General features: G+C 40.0%; 1 protein-coding gene and 1 long non-coding RNA gene across 7 annotated transcripts in view; one reads left to right on the forward strand and one right to left on the reverse strand.

Moving 5' to 3' along the window:
• FRAS1 (Fraser extracellular matrix complex subunit 1) overlaps positions 1-23,753 on the reverse strand; it is a 532,476-nt gene that overhangs the window by 224,299 nt on the left and 284,424 nt on the right. For all 4 annotated transcript variants that reach the window (XM_049885934.1, XM_049885933.1, XM_049885936.1 and 1 more), the window contains 2 exons: positions 11,550-11,690; positions 7,272-7,415 (listed from right to left, as the gene is read on the reverse strand). In XM_049885934.1, coding sequence (XP_049741891.1) covers positions 7,272-7,415; positions 11,550-11,690 — 285 coding nt within the window. The remainder of the gene's footprint in view (positions 1-7,271; positions 7,416-11,549; positions 11,691-23,753) is intronic.
• LOC126077038 (uncharacterized) overlaps positions 1-23,753 on the forward strand; it is a 124,706-nt gene that overhangs the window by 7,200 nt on the left and 93,753 nt on the right. The gene's annotated exons all lie outside the window — the stretch shown is intronic.

Genomic DNA, 23,753 nt, shown 5'->3' on the forward strand with positions numbered 1-23,753 from the left:
AAATGTGTAACAGAACTCAAATTCACGTAAAAAGACTAGACTTAATGGTCTGACAGACAGTGGAGGAACCCCTGAAACTATGACCCCAGATGCACTGTTAACCTAGAACTGAAACCATTCCTGAAGCCCACTCTTGAGACAAAGATTAGACAGGACTATAAGACAAAAAATAATACACGTGAGGAACGTGCTTCTTAGTTTAATTAGATATACAAAACCAAAAGGGCAGCACCTGTTCAAAAGCAGGATGAGAAGGCAGGAAGGGACAGGAACGGATCAAATGGACACAGGGAACCCGGGGTAGAAAGGGGGAGTGTGCTGTCACATTGTGGGGATTGCAACTAATGTCACAAAACAATATGTGTATAAATTTTTGAATAAGAAGCTAACTTGAGCTGTAAACACCTTAAAGCATAAGAAAAAAATTAGTATGCATTAATTTTTTTTTAAGTTGATTTAGTTAAGAAGGATAATACACAATAGTACACATGGCTGTCTAAAAAACTTACCTTAGCTTTTAAAACAGACTGGCAAGTGCTTGCAACTCTTCCCAAGAGTGCCTCCCTAAAGCACCATATCTGCCATACCACTCCCTGCCAGTCCACCTTTCAATCCACCAATCAAAGTCTTTCTTTGCCCTCTTGAGTGTAATGAATTGTAGTAGGCATCATGGAGGATAACAAAATGGTTAAGTACGTGGATTCCGGAATCACAATACCTAGGCTCAAATCTTGGCTCTATTACTTCCTATTTCTGTCATCTTGAGCAACTTACTTAACCTTTCTCTGCTCCAGTTTTTTCATTGTAAAATGGGGATAAAATTAGTACCTACTTTGGAGGATGACTGTGAATATAAAATGCCAAATTGCATTCAAAGCAACGAACACAGAGCTTGTCCCATAATAAGACCTCAGAACAGTCACCCATTATTAGATACTCTGAAAAGGTCACTCACAGAGGACCTGAGTAGTTAACGTCAAGTGCTAGGTAATTGGTAGAAACAACCAGCATACTGTAATTACGATGTGGGAGAGGCCAAGAGGAAGCTGGTCCTGGAAGGGAAGGAAATTGAGCCAGTCATGAGAGACTAATGGGCAGGATTTTGACAATCAAAATAAAGTAGTAACTGGCACATGTTTAAACCGTGTGTCTCTTTCCTTCCTTTCTACTTTTAACTACAGGAGCAGCCACAGCAAGATGTAGGGCAGGGCCAACCCACACGGTAAAAGCTATTGGAAAACGGCACTGGCTCCCACCTCTCTGCCATCAAGTCCCCATGTCTGGAGGCAGAGAGCGGGCATAGTGACTCATACAGGGCTCTTTCCCAGGTTCTTGATCATGTTCAACATGACCTGACGTTATTTATTACACTGCGCTGTAGTTGCAGCAGCTTATTCCAAAAAAAAAAAAGGATTTGTTGCTTTTAGTCTGTGCATTTCCTCTTTCTTTACCAATTTTTAGGGCCTTCTTCTTTCAGAAATTATGACAATAAATGGGCAAATTGGTGGAAGCGATTGAAACGTTTTTATGATTTGGAAGAAAAATGTTAGCAGGTTTTCTAATCAGTCAGCAAATGGCTCCACTCAAGCTCAAGGTGCAAATACTTGTCAAACCCAACACTGGTGGGGAATAATTACTGACTGGTCTTCAGTGCTCTTCAGCAGGCAAAAACATAGCAAACCTAAGCCTCTTGGTGACCCGTCTGCCTACCCACAGAGAAAAGAAGTGAGGGAGGAATGGAGGAAGGAAAGGAAGGAATGCCGGCCAGCCACAATCTAAGTACAGGTTCATACTTTTGTTTTTCACCAACAAATTGTTAAAAATATTAACATCGGTTAGTGCAGATTTTCATACATTGTTCTTTAAACCAGTGATTAGCTCTGTAAGAGGCTATAATAAAATAAGCGGGGGCGGGGGGACCTACAGTTAAATGTTTGGGAAATGACACCCAGTCTCCTTTACAGTAGTTTCACAATGCACCTATATTTATTTAAGGTTCTGAGAAATCCTGTAGTAAACAAACTTGCATAACTTTAACTGAGAGGTTCCCAAACTTATTTGGCCAGGAGTGTTATTTTGCATATAACACCTATTAACCATTGCTTAGGATTCGAGTTCCATGGAACACAATATGAAAACATTCAGAGTGATATTTCTTTACTGTCACTTGTTTTCTTTTCGCTTACATCCTGGCACAGATTTACAAAGAAGGTGAACAAGTATTTTTTAAAAAATTGAGTCATAAAACAATAACAAATAGAAATTTTTAACCACCCAGAATTCCATCACCCTAATGCAGTAACAGTCCCTGAATGGCTCAAATGGTTAAGCACTTGGCTACTAACGAAAAGAATGTGGGTTCAAGTCCACCCAGAGGAAGCTTGAAAGAAAGGTCTTGCAGTCGAGTTCCAAAAAATCAACCACTGATTTTGGAGCACAGTTCTACTCCGATACACATGGGGTCTCTATGAGTTGGAATTGACTGGGCAGCAAGGGGTTAATAAATCAAACGTTTTAATTTTTCTAGTCTTTCCCTGTACAATGTTAGAACTGCAGCATTATATCTCCTTTTCTGCATAATAACTCAAACATATAGCCATACCATTTGGTATTCCACAAAGCTCAAGTCTATGTTTTCCTCCTTAGTCTCACCTTTTTCTATAAAGAGGAGAAATGTTTCAGCTGAGAAAGACAAATGGAAAGAGCACTCAGGCTTTGAATTTTTTGATCATGTTACTGAGATTTGGGTGAAAATTTTTTGGGGAAAAAAAAAATCTGTGAAGGAAAAAACCTGGCTATCGATAGCACTTCACCACGTCTGCTGCAATCTTATCCACTTCTGCCTTTCACTCCAGCTCATTTATCTTTGTTGAAAACCTTCAGCCCTGGCCTAAATCTCACAAACTATATATTTGCTTTGATAGGCTTGGCGGAACAAAACCCCACATATGACATCTCCATATGTGATAACACATTAAAGTTATTGGACCTGTTCCCAGGATGTGTTTACTCTTGTCTGTATAACAGATTAGATGTAATTTTCTTTTTTAAACAGCTAAGTATAATTAAGAGGTCTCTGATGATGATCTTAGGTACAGCTCAGATAGAGAATAAATCCTGTGAGTAAATCCTACCATCCTACAAGAGAGGGAGTAGAGAGGGTTCTCCTCCCGGGCTTCAGTGCACGAGGATTCCGAAGGACAGTGCAAACACATCCCACTGATGGCCCTCCACGGGGCAGATTATCATCTGCTTTGTCTGTCATCGCATGGCTTCTCTTAACAGCTTCCCAAGTTCAGGTAAAAGTCATCTAAACATTCCATGAGGTTAACTAGGACCTGACTGAGGCAACATTTTAGTTACCAAAAAAAAAAAAAAAAAAAAAAAATTCCAGGACTTTGGGTTCAGGGTCAAACAAAGATAGTGCATGAGCTCCTGGTGGCTACAGTAAGAAACCTGTGTTTACTTACCCCCTCAGCTATCTCTGGATGCCCCTCTGTCACCCCAAATTCACATACATCATCTTCCTTACTGCCTCTCAGATGTGCTCCTGCCCCTTGGTATGTGGTACTATCCATTAAGCTCCCTTTTCCTTAGCCCCAGGTCTGAGAGATCACCAAGTTCTGTTGCTTCTGTTAGGTTGAACCATATGAAACTGCCACCATTAGACCATTTTTGCCCACAAAACAACAATTTCACGTGGATTGACCTAATATATCATTAATACTTAATGAAGCCCTGCTCTCTTTTCTTCATTCCTCCCAGCAATTTTCTCATTTAAAGGCCTTTATTTCTCTCCTGGATTCCTGCAACTACCTCCTAACCAGTCTTTTCTTCTTCCAAGCAATCTCTTAACAGAAATGCACACGTAACACTCCCCTGCTGAAAACTTTCAAGAGTTATCCATAACCTTGATGATAAAGTATGTTCTGTTTAACCCCAGCGTACAAAGTCTTCATGATCTGACCCGTACTTACTTCTCCTTCAGGTACCACCACTCCATACTCAGGATTTGCATTCTACTTAACTGTTAGTTGGTACCTTGTTGAAAACGTCATATTCTGTTGCCTATTTCCTGGAATATCCTGCCCTCAAAATCCCTAAAACCCTCTAATTCTAACTTACCTTTCAAAATCACCTTAGGTATCAAAAGACATGCTCCAGACAGACTCTACTACCCCCTCCACATATACGTTCCCACCCCACTCCATCTGGGTTAGGGTCCTCTTCCCACAGGCTCATCTAATATGCTGTGCTGTGAATACAGGACCACAGCAATATTATAGCAACACATATCCCTCTCCTTCACTAAACTGTGTATTTCTTGAATGCAGGCACTACATCTTCTTCATCTTTGTATCCTCAGAGCATAGGACAGTGCCTAACATGGAGAGTAGGCTTAATAATTGTTTGATGAATCAATAAATGAACAAATACATTGATAGGTGGGAAGTGTTTGGAAAGGGCATACATTTATTGAAAAAGCAAACTTTGGGGTCAATGCACTTCTCTGAAAGTTACTGGTCAAATTTTTCCATAACAAATATTAGTACACAGTTGCTACCCAACAAAAGGATTTCTGAGCACCAGAAAATGGTTACCTTATTTAAAATCATTATTTAATACACTTAATTCCCAGAACAGCCAAGATTTGTCTCCTCTGATTATGTTAATGGGACCTGCTTTTTAGGGCTGGGAACCCCGAGTCATTTAGCCCAGTCCCATGATTCTCTAGTCTAATGGTTCCCTATTAGCCTTAAAAAATTAACATATCTCCTAATCACCTAATTTGCCATCAAAAAGGGCTCTGGACATTGGAGAGAACAGAGCTCACTAAAAATTAAATTTTTCCAATCTGCTAATATAACCATTTATAAAATATGTCCCTATATAAAATTTTTAGCGTCCACATGCAGAATAGGTTGGAAATAGAAGTCATTATGAAGGATGCTGTTCAGGTCCTACCTTCTAACTCTTCTCCCTGATTATAATCTTCCCTTGCTCCAGTCCCTTTTTCACCCAGCTTGCAGATTTCCAACCTATAACACACCTTTAGTCAAGTCACAACCCTTTCCAAACTTCTCATGGCCCTATTGCCCACAAGATTCAGTTCAAGGTTTTGACCTCAAATTTTGGGTTCTCTATATTCTGGTTCCAACTAAAATTTTCCCATTTCATCTAATATGAATTAATATAATTCATGTTCTTCAGTCAGGTGGGCCACTCACTGGCCATGAAGAACCCACATGCCTTACCCCTCTGAGCATATTTCATGGTGGAACCACACCTGGAAAGCCCCCCTGACCTCAGTGTGCCTCTGAGAATCTTAGTATGATGCCTTCCATACCTTGGTTTTTGCTCTCTCCTCAGAACTCCTACAGCCTACGCTGTGAATATAGGACCACAGCAATATCACAGTCAACACATATCGCCTTACTGCCATTGGCATTGTTACCCATAAATTGTTTTATACTATTTGTTACCTTCACTTGTGTTTTTGGCTTAAGCTGCCTGGAAGATATCTGAGTCCCTCACAGCAGCAACTCAGTGCTTGTTCTCAGTAAATATTCTCTAATGTACTTTAACCACATCAAGAACCTCTTAGTTCTCATGGTAACTGCTTCTCCATATCCTAAAGAATCAGCAGCTGAACTCAAGCTTACAAACCATAACAGCCCCTGTTATCCTCAGATTCCCTTTCAGAAGTAGGCACTAGTACCTCCCATCTGTCCACTTCCCAAGTCAGTCCTGACTACAACTGGCAGTGCTGGCAATAGGCTTACACCCGACAGCTGTTGGGGCTTCTAATTAGTTTTAAGCCCAAATTCTCTGAGCTTCTACTTTCCCTTGCTCCTAAAATGTCAGCAGTCTTTAGAAGCGGGCTTCTGCCTTGAATCCCAGCAGTGTTTTTGGTGGTAGCTTTGCTCTTGACTGTTCAGTTTTCCTAGGGTATGGACTTGCCCTCCAACCTCTGTCCTTAGCAAAAGTCATGTGTCAAAATGAAAGGACTAAGGGAACATGATGCCATCATCACCAGCTAATCTTGGAGCACTGTCATTGACTTGCTGTGCCCCCGTCCATCAGACTGAACAACTGAGGTATCAGTGCCAGCCCAACTGAATGTTTCTGCTGGATGCTGTGAATTACACAATTGGTCACATCCTCCTCCCTGTCCAGGGACAAACGCTATGGTCAGATCAGCCCCTCCAGCATGTTTTCTCAACTTTCCCACTTACCCTTCAGCATCCCAGAATGCCTCCCTGTCAAGAAGCCCATTAGAGCTGTGAAAACAGCTGTGCCAGCAAATTTATGCAAATTTCTCCTATAATTTGGTGAAATGGGTCAAGAAATATATAGTAACCCAGTAACCAGTTTCCATCAAGTTGATTCTGACTCATGGTGACCTCATGCATGTCAGAGTACAACTATGCTCCATAGGGTTTTCAATGGTTGACTTTTCAAAGTAGATTGCCAGGCCTTTCTTCCCAGATTCCTCCAGGCAGACTCAAACTTCCAACTTTTTGATTAGCAGCCAAGCACATTAACCATTTGTACTGCTCGGGAACTCCATATAATAACCTGCTAACCTGAAAATTCCTCTCTCCAGACTAGGTTCTTTGGGAGCAGGGTTACTATCTTATTCCTTTTTTTTTTTGTATTCTGAGCATCCGACCATTAGTAATAGATTTTGAAAAAAAAGGCACTCAAAATTGTTTGTTGTGACTGGATGAGCACAAACACTGCATTGGCTCCTTCATCGCTATTCAAATTCCAGACTGCTTTCCTAATTTATTTTTTTGAGATCTGAGTTTTCAAATGAGGAAAATTCTATCTTCTGAGCCAACTGATCCATTTATAGGTTAATCCTCCACAGTTTTTGTGCCTGGCCTGACAATAAAGTTTCTTTATCGCAAGAGACAGGAGATAATATAAACAAGACCAACTTTGGAGTGATTGTTTTTAAAAGGGGTTTTATCATCTTAGACGAAGGATGCCAAATGCATATGATGTACTATTACTTCAATCTTTATTAATGTGATGTTCTAAGTTTTTTTCGGCAAAATCAGAGTGTTACTAGAAAATTCCATTTGAATTCACAGATATATACTAAATGCCTGTTAGGAAGCGGTGAATAAGAGACAAGCATCTCCCAACAAAGAAGTTCTAATCTGATGACAAAGGACAAGTACAAGGGTCTTCTTAAGCCTGGTATGAAAAACCCCAGCCACTAACCAGTGATTTCTGGGGACTACAAAGGAGTTCTCACTCACCAGCGCAGTACCCCATGAGGTTGAGGAACTGCTCCTCCTTGCAGTTGGTCCTGCAGCTTCCACCCATAAGGGTGACATGAGGGTGACAAGAGGTGCAATTAGATTCCGACGGGCCATGGCACTGCCTGCAGGTTGGGTGGCATTCTAGGTGGAAAAATAAGAAATAGGATTCAAATTAGCAGCTTGGCTTGTGAATTCATGATGTATGTAATATGCCTTTGCAAAGTACATTAAGGGCAAACTTCAACTCTAATCATCTTTTGAACGTTCCTGAGCAAGACTTCATGTCCTCAGACTTGACCAAAACCAAACAAATGAAACCTGTTGCAGTCGAGCTGATTCTGACTCATGGTTATCCTGTGTGTTACAGGGTAGAACTGCTCCACAGGGTTTTCTTGGCTGCAGTCTTTATGGAAGCAGTTCACCAGGTCTTCTATGGAGTCATTGGGTGGGCTCGAAAAGCCACCATTTAGGTTAGTAGCTGACTGAAAACCATTTGTGCTGCCAGACCCCAAGAGGCGGCATTTATGGTATCAATAAGAATACTCTTCAAGGACAGAACTGGATTCTAGAACCACAAAAATTTGAGTAATCGGCCATGCATTCCAGAGGGGCCAGCATACGCATCCCTATCTGTGCAAATAAGGAAGTTCAAATCAGAGTCACAAAGAAAAGTGTGTTGTAAGCACTCTTCCTACCCTGCCCCCTAAAATCCCATGACTCAAGGAGAGAGGAGGACAGGAGCAAGAGGGAGACATTTTGCTTCACAGCAATTTCTGTTAGGCAAGGAGAGAACCACATACAGAATATAATACCAAAACTTTTCATCAGAGTCAGATGCCATCCACAGTCTTCCTTCAGTCCACAACCTGATGCCTGTTTTAGTAGTAATACTTAATCAAAATATGAAGAACAGAAAAAGTCTCTTTCTGGGGCTCATTATGGGCTGGGTCTGAAGTTCAACTTCTGAAATGAAATTATGTAAAACCTATGTTTTCCCTAGAAAAACCACCAAATAAACAAGAGGTACTACATTTAAAAACACAGGTGAGTCACTTTAAGGTGTAGGCACTAGAGATAAGGATGGCAAGGAATAAAAGAAGGTTGCAGCTACAGCTGTGTTCCTGCTGCCAAGGCAGGCAACTGGGGCAAGAGCATGGAAGGAGACTGAAGGATTTCTCTGCCATGGATGAGGAAGTCTAACTGTGTCTGCTCCCAAGAGGAGGGGAGGCGAGGGACTGGAGCTGGGTAGAGGTTGTTGGAACTGATGACAAAGAATTCCCTTCTGGCACATACCTGGTGGAAAGCAAAGACACAGATTTCGAGTAAAGTCAACAGTCTCTCACTTCTTCTGGCAAGAGGCCAGTAGAAGATAAAGAGTTGCCAAAAAAAAGCAAGTAAAAAAATAAATTGCTGATTAGAAGGATAGCACTAACGATCACCTCATTCTACATTCCTGAGGCTCTTAACTATGAAACACCCGTCCAAAAGATACTAGGGTTCTCAAAAATTTCTACCACCCAGTTTTTTCTCCCTGCCAGAATACTTCCAGCGACCTGGGTACCCTTCCGCTCATGGTACCATTTTATCTGCTGGCTTCAAGTAGATGGAGAGGGGAACAGAGGAGTTACAGATACTCAGACATTACTCCTCCAAATAATTTTACATACCTGAAAACAAAATGGGCTAGGATGAAAGCACCTAATGATAGAAACAGCTTTCAAAGGCAACCCTAATGACAAAGAAAATGAGAAGACTCCCCAGAGAGCTTGACAGAGAGTTTAAAGGCAAACTAGCCCACCAGGGACCTAGAGAGATTAAAAGGGTACTTGAAAAAAGTAAGAAAATTCCAGAAGAAGAATACTATTGATCTTCAATTGCCTAAATTTGTGCTCACACTAAATTTCCTCTTTGGAGGAAAAAGCTAGAGGAATTTGACAAATAATTGCATGTTTTCTGATCCCAGGTCCTCCAAGTAAGATAAATTCATGACAATAAGCTTTTTCTTATAAGCTGGCCTCAACAGTCTATTTTTAGAAATAATAATCTTGATAGAACATGCTGTTTTTTTTTTTTTTCCCTCCCTGTGTACACAAGAAAACACAGTGCTACAATAAGGTGTTTTAATTTTAGTATTCTGTCAATTCCAACAAAATCTTGCACTAATCTCACCTAATAATTTCAAGGATCTCTGTCACTGAAATATAAAGGTGCTCTTAAAAACATATTGCAGTAACATGTCAAGGAAGGAAATAATTCTCCCTCCTCTTGCTCTATTCTGCTCTAGCCAAGGGAAATGGGGCTGGGAACTGCACAGAGTCAATGCCAAATACCTTAACATATGCAAAGACATCAGCATCTGTGGTAGCTTGTCTTCTAGATGACCACCATCAGTTACTTCCCCCACTGTATGTATAAGCTATTCCTCCACCACCTCAGATCTAGGCTGTCCTACTTTGACCAACAAAGTATAGCAGAAGTGAAAGTGTGACTTCTAAAGTTAGGTCCTAAGAAGAATTACAGCTTCTGTTTAGGACTCTTGGAATACTCGTTCTGGAAGAAGCCAGCTGACATACAATAAGCCTTACTACCTGTGACTGTCATGCTGTGAGGAAGCCCAACTAGCCACAAGAAGAGGTCTCATAGATTGAGAGATGCCTAACCAACCCAGGTGCCAGACATGTCAATGAAAAATCCACCTACAGTACTCTGAGAGAGCTGCCCAGCTGAGCCCAACAACCCCCAAAACTATAAAAAAGAATGAAAGATAGTAATAAATTGTTGTTTTAAGCCACTAATTTTGGATGGCTTGTTGTGCAAGAACAGAAGACCAGAGTAGCACCTCAATGACAGTGACAAAGTAAAAGATCTCCCTAGTGTCCTTGACTGTCTCAATCCTCAAATTTCAAATCTTTCCTCCATCTTTTTATGTGAAACGAAATGGAATAGTATACAGCCACAAATATATATATGGGTGTGTATATATTTATATATACTCATACTATATATATATATAATTATATACATATATGCACACACACGTATATACACAGATATATATAATTTTCCATGACATCAGAAATTGTTTATAACTTAATGTTTAGGAGAAATAAATCAGAAACATGAATTTTTTAAATTTAAAAACAACCACAGCAACAAACAGTTATGCTAAACTGAGTTCTAGTTCTGATAGGACATAAAAGTGATCATTTACTCCCTGAGGGGAGTTATCTATTCAGATCATGGTCTCCCAGGTAAGAGAAAACCCAGGTCAGAGTTCTCATGAGAAAATATTTTATCACTCAAATATCACCATCTCAAAGGTAAAGCTATTCAAATTTTTCACTTCATTCATGCTTCCTTATTGGGGGAATAGAATTTACTTGTTCTCTTTGAGGGAACATCTAGGTTAATTGGCATAACATAGCTTATAAAGAAAATGTTCTGCATCCTACTTTGGTGAGTAGTGTCTGGGGTCTTAAAAGCTTGTGAGCAGCCATCTCATATACTCCACTGGTCCCAGCCCATCTGGAACAAGCGAGAATGAAGAAAACCAAAGACAGAGGGGAAAGATTAGTCCAAAGGACTAATGGACCACAGGTACCACAGCCTCCACCAGGCTGAGTCCAGCACAACTAGATGGTACCCAGCTACCACCAGTGACTGCTCTGACAGGGATCATAATAGATGGTCCCAGACAGAGCTGGAAAAAATGTAGAACAAAATTCTAACTCACACACACACAAAAAAGACCAGACTTACTGGCCTGACAGAGATTGGAGAAACCCTGAGAATATGGCCCCTGGACACCCTTTCAGCTCAGTAATGAAGTAACTCCTGAGGTTCAGCCAAAGATTAGACAGGCCCATAAAACAAACAACACATGTGTCTATGAGACTAAATGGCACACCAGCCCCAGGGCAAGGACGAGAAGGCAGGAGGGGACAAGAAAGCTGGATGAATGGAAATGGGGAATCCAAGGTCCAGAAGTGGAGAGTGTTGACACATCGCAGGGTTGGCAACATCACCAAAAAAATATGTGTACTGTTTAATGAGAAACTAATTCACTCTGTAAACCTTCATCTAAAGCACAAAAAAAAAAGTAAAAGAAATTACTTACTGTCCTTACTCTATACCTTTACTCCTGCAAGCTCAAGACAAGACTTTACAGCCCCACTCCAGCTCCCTAATACGACAAGTTTCTAATCACAGTATCTGGCTGAACTGTGAAGACAAAGCATGGGCATAGGGAATATGCCCAGCATGTTACATACTTACCTTTACAGCTGTCTTCCTGGTTAAAGTATCCGTCTGGGCACTGGGACAGGCACTGCCCATCCAACAGCACACGGGGAGGCTGGCAGGATGTGCAGTTATGCGGGCTCTTCCCTGCACATCCAAAGCAGGATTGGTGACAGGCTGGGAGAAAGATAAAGCAGAGGAGACAATCAGGAAAGCTGCCACATGACAAGTGCTGTAGTTCTGTCTCTCACTTCAGCATTCCTGTGTTGAAATAAGTTCTGGGCTTGGTTCTCCTAAGGAGAGGGCACACATCTCACATACTTCTTTTTGTAAAGGCCGTCTCCTGTAAAGTGAGCATTTTCAGAACACAGGTTAAATAAGGTGCAAATGCCACAAAACAGAAATAACCGTTTGAAGACTCATGTATTTCTTGCTTCCCAATCTTCCATTCTCAGAGAATGTCAAATAAAGATCAGGAAGCCATAAAATAGCTCCTTGACCATCACACAGAGGTCATGGGATGCTTATCAGGCAGCTTAAAGACAAAAGGCAGTGGAAGCTTCACTTATGATTCTACAAAGGTCTATATGGTGCCTACTCTGTGATGAATCTTGGACATACACAGACGAAAAGAATTAGCCACCATCTTGAGCTGCTCAATCTAGTTACAACAACAGACAATGGAATATAGTGAAAGGGAGACAGGGTGCAGCACTGACAAGAAGAATGTCTCAATGCAGTTCTACACGACCTTGACTAAATTAGTGTTTCTCAAGGCTCCTTCTTCCTCCTTTATAAAATGAGGACATAAACAGCACATACTGCACGCAGTGTTGTGGACACTAATTGGGCTGATGTATGTAAAGTTCTTACAATGCTGCTGGACACCACAGTCAGCGCTTAATAAATCTTAGTTGTAATTATTAACACTAAGTGCAACGTTAGAAGTACCCACAGGTATAATAATAGTGGAAGCAAAGAGACAGAAACATCTCTGCTTGCTTATATCAGACCTGTAAAGATAAAAGGAATATTTGTGTTATTTTCTGAAAATGGCCAGCCATTTACCTCCCATCATTTGTTCATTAAATTTTTATTGAGATTCAAGCTAGTCAAGGGGCTGGTGATACAATGGTGAGTAAAACAAAGACATGTTTCTTAACCACATGGATGACCCTGTGCTCTTCAGACCAACTTCTGCCCAATGGACAAGATCCATCTGACTGCAGGGACACACCTCTGAGTCTCTTCTTTGCCTCTTCTACCTTCCCTATTAAAAGTCCCAAAGATTTACAGGCCAGCAGGGTTGGAAGAACTGGATGTGATTTTTACACCACTGAAGTCTCCATTTCAGTGAACTCCCCCCACAAAAATGTAACCTACAACCGTCAGTGCAGGTGGGGAAGATACTCAGCTAGGGTGTCCTAGTCTCGCACTACTGGTTATTAAAGTAATAAACTACTTCCATATAGCTTGGTATATGGCTGCCTACCCTAACTAAGCTCTCTGTTGCTTCCCTGCAGCCTTAGCCCCACATAGCCCTCATTCCTGCTGTACCCATAACCCAGCTGGGAAAGCATTAATACCTGCGCAGGAGGCCTCCAGACTGCTGCTGAGCTGAGGCCAGTGCCCATTCTGATTGGGCAGTGTCTTCCCCTCACTGCTTAGTAAATATTTTCATTATCATCCCTAATACACTGTAGAGCTTTGCAGAAATTCGTATCTATTCAAGGGTATTTGTTACTATATGTAAAACAGAACCTAGAGCCCCATATTTTTAATTAATTTTTTTTTCCTTTCTTTCTTTTTAAAGATTAACTTGTTAACAGCTCTCTTAACATAAGTCACAGTTAGGGATTTTTTTTCCCAAGTATTTTCAGAATTCTTGGCCAAGAATATTCAATATATCATGGACTGCCAGAAGAATGAACCAAAGTGTCTTAGAGGAAGTACAGCTCCTTAGAAGCAAGGATGGCCAAGACTTCATCTTACTTACTTTGGACATGTCATCAGGAGGGACCAATTGCTGGAGAAAGGCAGCAACTTGGTAGAGGTTAAGCAAAAAATGAGGGAGACCCTTGATGAGATGGATTGACACAGTAGCTGCAACAACAGGCTCAAACATAGCAATGATTGTGAGGATGGCAGAGGACCTGGCAGTATTTCATTCTGTTATATGCGAGGTCACTATGAGTCAGAGTCAACTCGATGGCACCTAATAACAATAATTTTCAGAAATCACTGAAAATATATTTCTTCTTAAAAAACAAAATGATACACCTGGGGAAATGTTCATGATCACTAGCCATTAAAAAACGAAAAACCAAACCCAGTGCTGTCGAGTCAATTCCAACTCATAGAGGCCCTATATGAGTCACTAGCCATTAGGGAAATGCAAATCAAGACTACAATGAAATACCATCTCATCCCGGCATTACTGGCACAAATCAAAAAAACAGGAAATAACAAATATTGGAGAGGCTGCAGGAAGATGGGAACTCTTATCCTTTGCTTGGGAACGTAAAATGATACAACCTTTTTGGAAAATGATATGGCACTTCCTTAGAAAGTTTGAAATAGAAATACCATATGATCCAGCAATCTCACTCCTGGAATATATCCTAGAGAAATAAGAGTCGTCACACGAATAGACATATGCACACCCATGTTCATTGCATCATTGTTCATAATAGCAAAAAGATGGAAACAACCTACATGCCTATCAACAGATTAATGGATAAACAAACTATGGTAAATACACACAATGGAGTATTATGCAATGATAAAGAGCAACGATGAATCTGTGAAGCATCTCATAACATGGATAAATCTGGAGGGCATTATATTGAGTGAGATAAGTCAATCACAAAAGGACAAATGTTGTATGAGACCATTACTATAAAAACTCGTGAAAAAATTTACACACAAAAAGAAACAATCTTTGATGGTTACAAGATAGGGGAGTGTTGACACTAAATTGACAATAGATAAGTGGTAACTTTGGTGAAGGGAAAGACAGTACACAATACTGGGGAAGCAAGCACAGCTTATACAAGGCAAGGTCATGGAAGCTCCATAGACATATCCAAACTCCCTGAAGGATGGAATTGCTGGGCTGAGGGCTGTCGGGAACACCTAGCTCATTGGCATAACATAGTTTATAAGAAAATATTCTACATCCTACTTTGGTGAGTAGTGTCTGGGGTCTTAAAAGCCTGTGAGCGGCCAACAAGGAAACTCCACTGGTCCTGCCCCTTCGAGAGCAAGGAAGAATGAAGGAAACTGAAGATACAAGGGAAAGATTAGTCCAAAGGACTAATGGACCACATCTACCATGGCCTCCACTAGACTGAGTCTGGCACAACCAGATGGTGCCTGGCTACCACCACTGACTGCTCTGACAGGGATCACAATAGAGGGTCCTGGACAGAGCTAGAGAAAAATGTAAAATAAAATTCTAACTCAAAAACAAAGATCAGATTTGCAGGCCTAACAGAGACTGGAGAAACCCTTAGAGTATGGCCCTCGGACACCCTTTCAGCTCAGTAATGAAGTCACTTCTGAGGTTCACCCTTCAGCCAAAGATTGGACAGGCCCATAAAACAAAAGGAGACTAAAGGGGCACACCAACCCAGGGGCAAGGACTAGAAGGCAGCAGGGCACAGGAAAGCTGGCAACAGGGAACCCAAGGTTGAGAAGACAGAATGTTGTCATGTCATGGGGTTGTTAATGTCATAAAACAATACATGTACTAACTGTTTAATGAGAAACTAGTCTGTTCTATAAAACTTCATCTAAAGTCCAATTAAAAAAATGGAGTAAGTACACTGATATTTAAGAAAATATTATTATAACAGTGGGGTATACACAAACCCATTATTTAAAACATTTTTTAACACAAAATGAAACTGCGTATAATGATGGAAAGTCAGGTGGCAAAATTTCAAGAAACAGTCCAATTATATTGTCACCACAAAGCTTTCCAGGATGATTTGGGAAAGCAACTTGAAGCAACACAATATTTTCTAGATACTTAAACATATCTGTGAATATAAAAAGGCTTTTATTAGACTTTATAAGATTGTTAAAATTCCTACCTCTTTCTGTTATACCTCCCCGTTAAATAGGAAATCGATGTGTATCATTGTGGATTTGAAAACTGGGGAAAGATGAATTAGTACATTATAAGTATATAACATTTTATTTTATTCTACTTGGTCACAAAGTCAGTGTGATGGCCCGACTCAATGTGAATAAAAGTTATTACTGAATTATATAAGAAAGGAAGGCAAAGAGGATACACAGCTTGGAAAGTTGGTGGGCCAAGAATTCTGGGAGAAACTCCCATTGCTGAAGATGCAGCTGCTCTACCATTCACTTAGGCACCCACCAGATTTAAAAATCAGCCCCACTGAGCATCACCATGGCAGACTTCAGAACTGCCTTTACTGGAAATGTTTAAGAACCAAAGTGATACTGAGCTCATAGCTACTATGTGGCACAGAGGGAATGGATATGCTGGGTGACCATCCTCTCGAAGTGTCTTCTTCTTTATAACGCTGTTTCTGTAAGTGCAGGCATTTAAATTTGCATGTCTTAAAAAATCTCATGAAACAATTCTTTGCTGCTTTTGGAAATGTCTACATTGTTTCAGTGACTTTTATGAGTCGTGATCGTTCTATGGAAGTTGATTTCATGGAAGAAGTTCTGATCTGAAGCCTAAGGTCCTTCAAGGAAGACTAACTCCATTACAGGGCATAAATGGAAGAGATTTTAAAGAAGTTCTATGAATAATTCCTCTACGTAATATTACATTTTTAGAGAGTCCCTTTCCAGTTGATGGCTAAGTATATTTTTGAAAAAGCATAACTAACTAAGCCGCTTAAGTACTAAAAGTGTCAGCACTAAATGTGTCCTTAGATGGCTGTAAAGCCCAGCTAACCTGATTCCAGTAAAAAACTGTACTTAAAGCAATTAAAACATACCAAATTTTGTTCGTTCTACTTCTCTATTTAAATTTCAAACAACGAATACAACAACTTCTCTTTGTTTTATTAAGGTGAAATTCACCTAACAAAAATTAGCCATTTTTAATGTGAACAATTCAATGACATTTGGTATATTCACCTTTTAATCAGTCCAAAGGGAAATCCCATCCCCATTACAAGCTACTTTCCATTCTCCCCTCCCTCCAGCACCTGGCAATCATAATCTGAACACCTGAACCGGAACAACCTGAACGCCAGTTTTCGTTCTGTCTCTATGGATTTACCTATTGTGTGGAATCATACAATACGTGACCTTCTGTGTCTGGCTTTTTTTCACTTAGCATAATGTTTTCAAGGTTCATCCATGTTGTAGTATGTACCAGAACTTCATTTCTCTTTACGGCTGACTAATACCCCATTGTATGTATATACCACAGTTCGTTTATCCATTCATCTGTGGGTAGATATTTGGGCTGTTTCCACCTTTACACTATTATGAATAATACTGCAGTGAACATGCCTGTACACATATTTGCATACCTATTTTCTCCCTATTTGTTTTAATGATACAAAAAAGTGGTACAACAACCCTACTTTCATATCAATTAAAATTTCCTGGCTTTTCATGTCAAAAACAATTTTTCAGATAGGCTTCTCTCAAATTATAATGTAGATATCAAAATCCTCTAGACCACACAACAGGTGTACTGTGATAACCAATGAAAACCAGTTGTAGTCAAGTTGATTAGACTAATGGCGACCCCATGTCTGTCAAAGTAGAACTGCGTTCCATAAGATTCTCAGTGGATGATTTTTCAGAAGTACATCACCAGGCCTTTCTTTCAAGATGCTTCTTGGTGGACTTGCCCTTTCAATCTTTCGATTAGCAGCCAGGCGTGTTAACCATTTGCACCACCCAGACAGAAAAAATGATATGAGCAAAGTCAAACAAAATGGATACCCTCCTCTTATTCTTTCACTCCTTCCTCCCTACCCTTCTTCTTTTTCATCTTTTTTAAATAAACATGATTTAACCACCACCACCCCAGATTGGGAACTCTTCAATAGCAGAAACCACATCTTTTTCATGTCTGTGGTTCCAACAGTACTTATCCTGCCCCTGACATGTCAAAAGAACTCAATAAATGAATTTCTGCTAAGTGAACGGGTGATTGGATGTAAGGGTGGGTGGATGGATGGGTAGAAACACTGGCTTCACACTCCCCTAGTTATTCTCTCTTTTGTTTCAAGCTCCTTCTCTGCCTCCCTCATAAGTATTGGTGCTTCCCCAAATTCCTCCCTCTACCCTTTCTCTTTTCACTCTTGAGCAAGTTTATCTGTGGCTTTAATGATGACTTCCACGCTGAGTCCCAGATTTATGAGTACAGCTGTGCTGAGTTCCAATGACAAATCTAACAGCCTAGGGGATCTCTCTATCTGGTGCTTCATAAATATCTCACGCTACACATTTCTAAAACACTACTCATTATCAACTCCCAGCTCAGCCCATATCCACTGGACATAAGTTATAACGTCACATTCCTTGTGTCCAAAACTAAACTCACTATCCACCTCCAAGCCCATATCCTACCCTCCCCAAGCTGGTCTTTCCATTGTATTCGCCATCTCACTTGGTAGCTCCACCATTCAAGTCACTTATCCTGGAAACCTTGGAGTCATCCTATATTCTTACCTTTCCATCACCCCCACAATCTAATTAATCACCAATTTCTCTTGATTGTTGTTTCCTAAATCTCTGTCAAATCCATCTCAACTTCTCCATCCCCACTACCACCACTGGGGATATCTAGGACTTCAACATCGTGCATGATGTGGATTAGTGTGACAGCTTCTTAATCTGCCCCACTCTGTTTCCCACCATCGACCTGCCACACAACCATCAAATAGACCTCTACAAAATGCAAATTGACCAAATTATTCCCCTACTTAAAATCTTTCAATGGTTCCCTAATAGCAATAGGGTAAATTCTAAACTCCTTACTAGTTGCCATGGAGTTGATTCCAACTCATGGTGTCCCCATGCATGTCAGAGAACTATGTTCCACAGGGTTTTCAACTGCTGTGATCTTTTGGAAGTAGATTGCCAGGCTTTTTTTTCTGAAGCATCACCTTTCAGTTAGTAACCAAGCTCTAAACTGTTTGCACCACCCAGGTACTCCTCTAAATTCCGTAGCATAGCTCACTCCTCTAAATTCCTTAGCATAGCTCGTAAAGCATTTCACACAATATATCCCCTATCTCTGCAGTATCATTTCCCACAACTCTCCTCTTTATGCTCTATATTGCAGGAATAGCAAACACATTGTACTTCTCCAGATACACCAAGCCATTACACATTCTCTTTCCTCAGCCCAGAATGCCCTTTCCACCTTCTTTACCTGGTGAACTACCATTAATCCTTCAAGAGCCTGATCATGGAAAGTTTTCCCTCTGCAAATCTTTCCTCACTAACTTCTCTCCAAGACAGAGTCAGCCTCCTTTGTTTTGCTATTTCTGTGCCTTGCACCTATTACCATTACAGCAGTTGCCATGCTCTTTTAATTACTTGTTCAGATGTCAGAGTCCCCTACTTAATCAGGCATTCCTTAAGGCATGGCCTATATCTTTTTCATCTTTCTATCCTCAAAGCTTGGCACACCCATGCTATAAAAGCAAGAAGGGGAAAGTGAAGAAAACTGAACATTACCAGAAGGCATGTATTTGTATAGCTTGTCAGCACTCTAGGAACTACATTAAAGAGTGTTGCCTAATATAGATTCCATGTGTTTTATTCAATTAATGCAAGGGAATCCCAATTTCATAATTGGTAACATACTCTTAAGCTGTACAGGCAGATTCCTGCCCATTTATTTCTTTAATTAACTCGTTGCCTTGAGGCCTTTGGTGAGTCTTAGCAACCACTAAATAGATAAAAATATCCACAATATACTTAAGTTCTTCACATTCACCTTGAACAAGTTAATTAGTTCACCAAAATAACTGATGGATTTCTTATTTAAAAAAAAAAAAAAAAAAAGACACTAAAGCTGTATCTATTTTATGCAATGCTGCCCTATGTAGTAAGATCCAGCCTGAGGAGGCAAAACTATCTTCAAGACTAAAAATTAAAAGGCCTGGAGAAATTTCGTTATTAAAATTTCCCAATATTAACCTGAACAAAGCTTTCTGACTACTCTATCATGAAAAGGCAGTTTCTGGGGCCCAGGATTTTTATTTCCAAAGCATTTTTCTTTTTAAATACAGTGTCTCTTCTGAGACAATAAATTACAAGATATGTAAATAAAATCCACTGTGTAGTGGAAATAAAACTTGTAATATCCTCAAAATCATATCTCGAACACTCTTGTTGAACTGTGTGGGAATTGAAAGAATCTATGCTGATTGTTCACCAGTGCTGACAGAATCAAGTTTCTTAAAAAAAAAAAAAACCACTCTTTACCTTGCCCTAACCACATAAAACAAATTATAACAAATTAATAAAAACAACATAAAAAAAAAAAAACCTCCCTTACTTTTTCATCTGTCTTTCTCCCTCTAGTTTCCCATGCCTCTGTGATTACACTAAGTCTAGATTAGGTCTCCAAGGTAGAGCTAGGCAGGGGCCATTATGCTGCATGACTCCAGGGGCATGTTTCTCACAGAAATTTATGTGACTTGTGCCCCCGGGAGTCAGTTAGTGCCAGCCGGTATGGCTATGCATGGCAGCCCAGGGCTAGACAGACAGGACAAAGGGCAAGAGCTCTTCTTCTCCTGGAGGTCTCTCCCACTGATGCTCCTAGTATCAGGTCAACTTACTCAACAGGGTCTCAGAGTCTCCTAAACTTGCTGAAGGATTTTTTTTTTTTTTTTAATCTTGAACTGTCTTGAAGACTTAACTTTTAGTTGAAGTCTCTCTAGGGCAGAAAGTCTCATAAAAATCTCCTGAGAACCTTGTTAAGATGCAGATTTAGTGTAGTAGGTGTGGGGTGGGGGCTGAGCTTCTGAATTACAACATGCTCCAGGTGAGTCCACAACCACACTCTGAGTAAACAAAGCTTCAGAATATTTGTCCTCTAGTTTTTTTTAGTTAAAGAAGGATAAGCATATCACTTAAGCACCGGTTACTTCTTCCTATCTAAAGTCATTTTATTAAAAATCCCAATTTTTAATTTTTCCTCATTGAATTCATGATATGCATTACAGAAACTTTAGAAAATACAGTTAAGGAAAACAGAAGGGGAGAAAAACATTACTCAGTTTGCCAGATATAACAAATAGAGGATTTCATAAATAAAAATATTTAGCACATAAGAAATGAATATTTTTTAGTATAAGTATGCCCCAAACATTGCTTGGAATATATTAAAATATTTGCTGTTTATCTGAAATTCAAATTTAACTGGGTGTCCTGAATTTTATATCTGGCAACTCTACCTATAACCCTTCCATCTTGATATAACCACTTTTAATCTCTTAACATAGTTTCTTACACTCCTATATACATATACATGCATATAAAAACCAAACCCATTGCCCTCAAGTGATTCCAACTCATAACGACCCTATAGGACAGAGCAGAACTGCCTCATAGGGTTTCCAAAGAGCGGCTGGTGGATTGGAACTGCTGACATCTTGGGTAACAGCCGAGCTTTAAATAAAGCCCACTGCTATCAAGTTGCTTTCACCTCATAGTGACCCCATAGGGTTTCCAAGGCTGTAAATATCTATGGAAGCAGACTGTCACATCTTTCTCCCTCAGAGCTGCCGGTGATTTTAAACCACTGACCTTTCAGTAAGCAATAGATCCACCAGGGCTCCTTACATATATATATATACACACACACACATATACACACACATATACACACACATATACACACACATATACACACACATATAATTTTATATAATGTACATAACCATAGTTTAGAAATACAAAACTTTACAGTTTAGATATTCCTTTCAATTAAGAATATTATTGGAAATTCTGTGAATTTATATATATTTACCCCCCATCTTATAGGTGAAGAAAGTGAGGCTTAGAAGAAACCACCTTAAGAATAATTTAGCAGTGGGAGAACCTAAGCATTACTACAGGATATAGTTGCTCAGGAGTTATTTACTTCCTTCTTTCCAAGGCAACATTCCTTGTTCTTTATGTCACACTAGAGCTCTGACAATTTAATTCCAGGCTAGGCCATCTCAATTAATTTGCCATGGATTTGGGGCAATTACGTGGCCAATCTAATCACCCCCAATCATGCTTATATCCAAGCCTAATCACCACAGCCAAATTGTTTAAATAGTGATAGAGTTGCATCATTAAACTGGTGAAATCAACTCTGGATGAAGTTACTAAAATCCTTTCAGCTAATCTTCTTGTTGTTGCTAGGTGCCCTCATGTTGGTTCCTGCTCATAGTGACCCTATGTACAACAGAATGAAACACTACCTGGTTATGTGCCATCCTCACAATCATTGCTATGTTTGAGTCCATTGTTGCGGCCATCGTGTCAATCCATTCATTGAAGGTCTTCCTCTTCTTTGTTGACCCTCTACTTTACCAAGCATGATGTCCTTCTCCAGGGATTGGTCCCTCCTGATAACATGTCCAAAGTATGTGAGATGAAGTCTAGCCATCCTCTCATTCCGGCTATACTTCTTCCAAGACAGATTTGTTCTTTCCTCTAACAGTCCATGGTATATTCAGTATTCTTCATCAACACAATTCAAATGCATCAATTCTTCTTCAGTCTTCCTTATTCATTGTCCAGCTTTTGTATGCATATGAGGTGATTGAAAATACCATGGTTTGGGGCAGGCACACCTTAGTCCTCAAGGTGACACCTTTGCTTTTTAACACTTTAAAGGGGTCTTTTGCAACAGATTTGTCAAATGCAATATGTCATTTGATTTTGTGACTATTGCTTCCATGGGTGTTGACTGTGGATCCAAGTAAAATGAAATCCTTGACAACTTCAATCTTTTTTTCATTTATTATGAAGTTGCTTATTGGTCTAGTTGTGGAGATTTTTGTTTTCTTATGTTGAGGTGTAATTCATACTGAAGGTTGTAGGGTTTGATCTTCATCAGTAAGTGCTTCAAGTCCTCTTCACTTTCAGCAAGCAAGGTTGTGCCAGCTGCATATTACAGATTATTAATGAGTCTTCCTCCAATCCTGATGTTGAGTTCGTCTTCATATAGTCCACTTTCTAAGATTATTCGCTCAACATACAGATTGAATAAGTATGGTGAAAGGATACAACCCTGATGCACACTTTTCTTGATTTTAAAACAAGCAGTATCCCCTTGTTCTGTTCAAAAGACTGCCTCTTAGTCTATGCACAGGTTCCTCATGAGCACAATTAAGTTGTTCTCGAATTCCCATTCTTTGCAATGTTATCCATAACTTGCTATGATCCACATAGTTGAATGCCTTTGTAAGTCAATAAAACACAGGTAAACATCTTTCTGGTATTCTCTGCTTTCAGCCAAGATATACCTGACATCAGCAATGATATCCCTCATTCCATATCCTCTTCTGAATCTGGCTTGAATTTCTGGCAGCTCTCTGTCAATGTGCTGCTGCAACTGTTTCTCAATGATCTTCAGCAAGATTTTACTTGCATGTGATATTAATGATAATAATTTCCACATTCTGTTGGATCACCTTTCTTTGGAATAGGTAAAAATATGGATCTCTACTAGTCAGTCGGTCAGGTACCTGTCTTTCAAATTTCTTGGCATAGTCTGGGGTCTTAAAAGCTAGCAAGCAACCATCTAAGAGGCATTAATTTGTCCCAACCCACCTGGAGCAAAGGAGAATGAAGAATACCAAAGACACAAGGAAAATATTACCCAAGAAACAAAAAGGGCCACATAAACCAGGGACTACATCAGCCTGAGACCAGAAGAACTAGATGGTGCCCAGCTACCACCAAGACTGCCTTGACAGGGAACACAACAGAGAGTCCGCAATGGAGCAGGAAAAAATTGGGATGCAGAACTCAAATTCTAGTAAAAAGATCAGACTTAATGGTCTGACTGAGACTGGAGAAACCCCAGAAGATATGATCCCCGGACTCTCTGTTAACCCAGAACTAAAACCATTCCCGAAGCCAACTCTTCAGACAAAGATTTGGCTGGATTGTCAGGCATAAAATGATACTAGTGAAGAGTGTGATTCATAGTTCAAGCAGATGCATAAGACTATGTGGACAGCTCCTGTCCAGAAGTGAGATGAGAAGGCAGAA

Source organism: Elephas maximus, chromosome 5 (genome assembly GCF_024166365.1).
Source record: "Elephas maximus indicus isolate mEleMax1 chromosome 5, mEleMax1 primary haplotype, whole genome shotgun sequence".
In the NCBI taxonomy this organism is placed as follows: Eukaryota; Metazoa; Chordata; class Mammalia; order Proboscidea; family Elephantidae; genus Elephas; species Elephas maximus.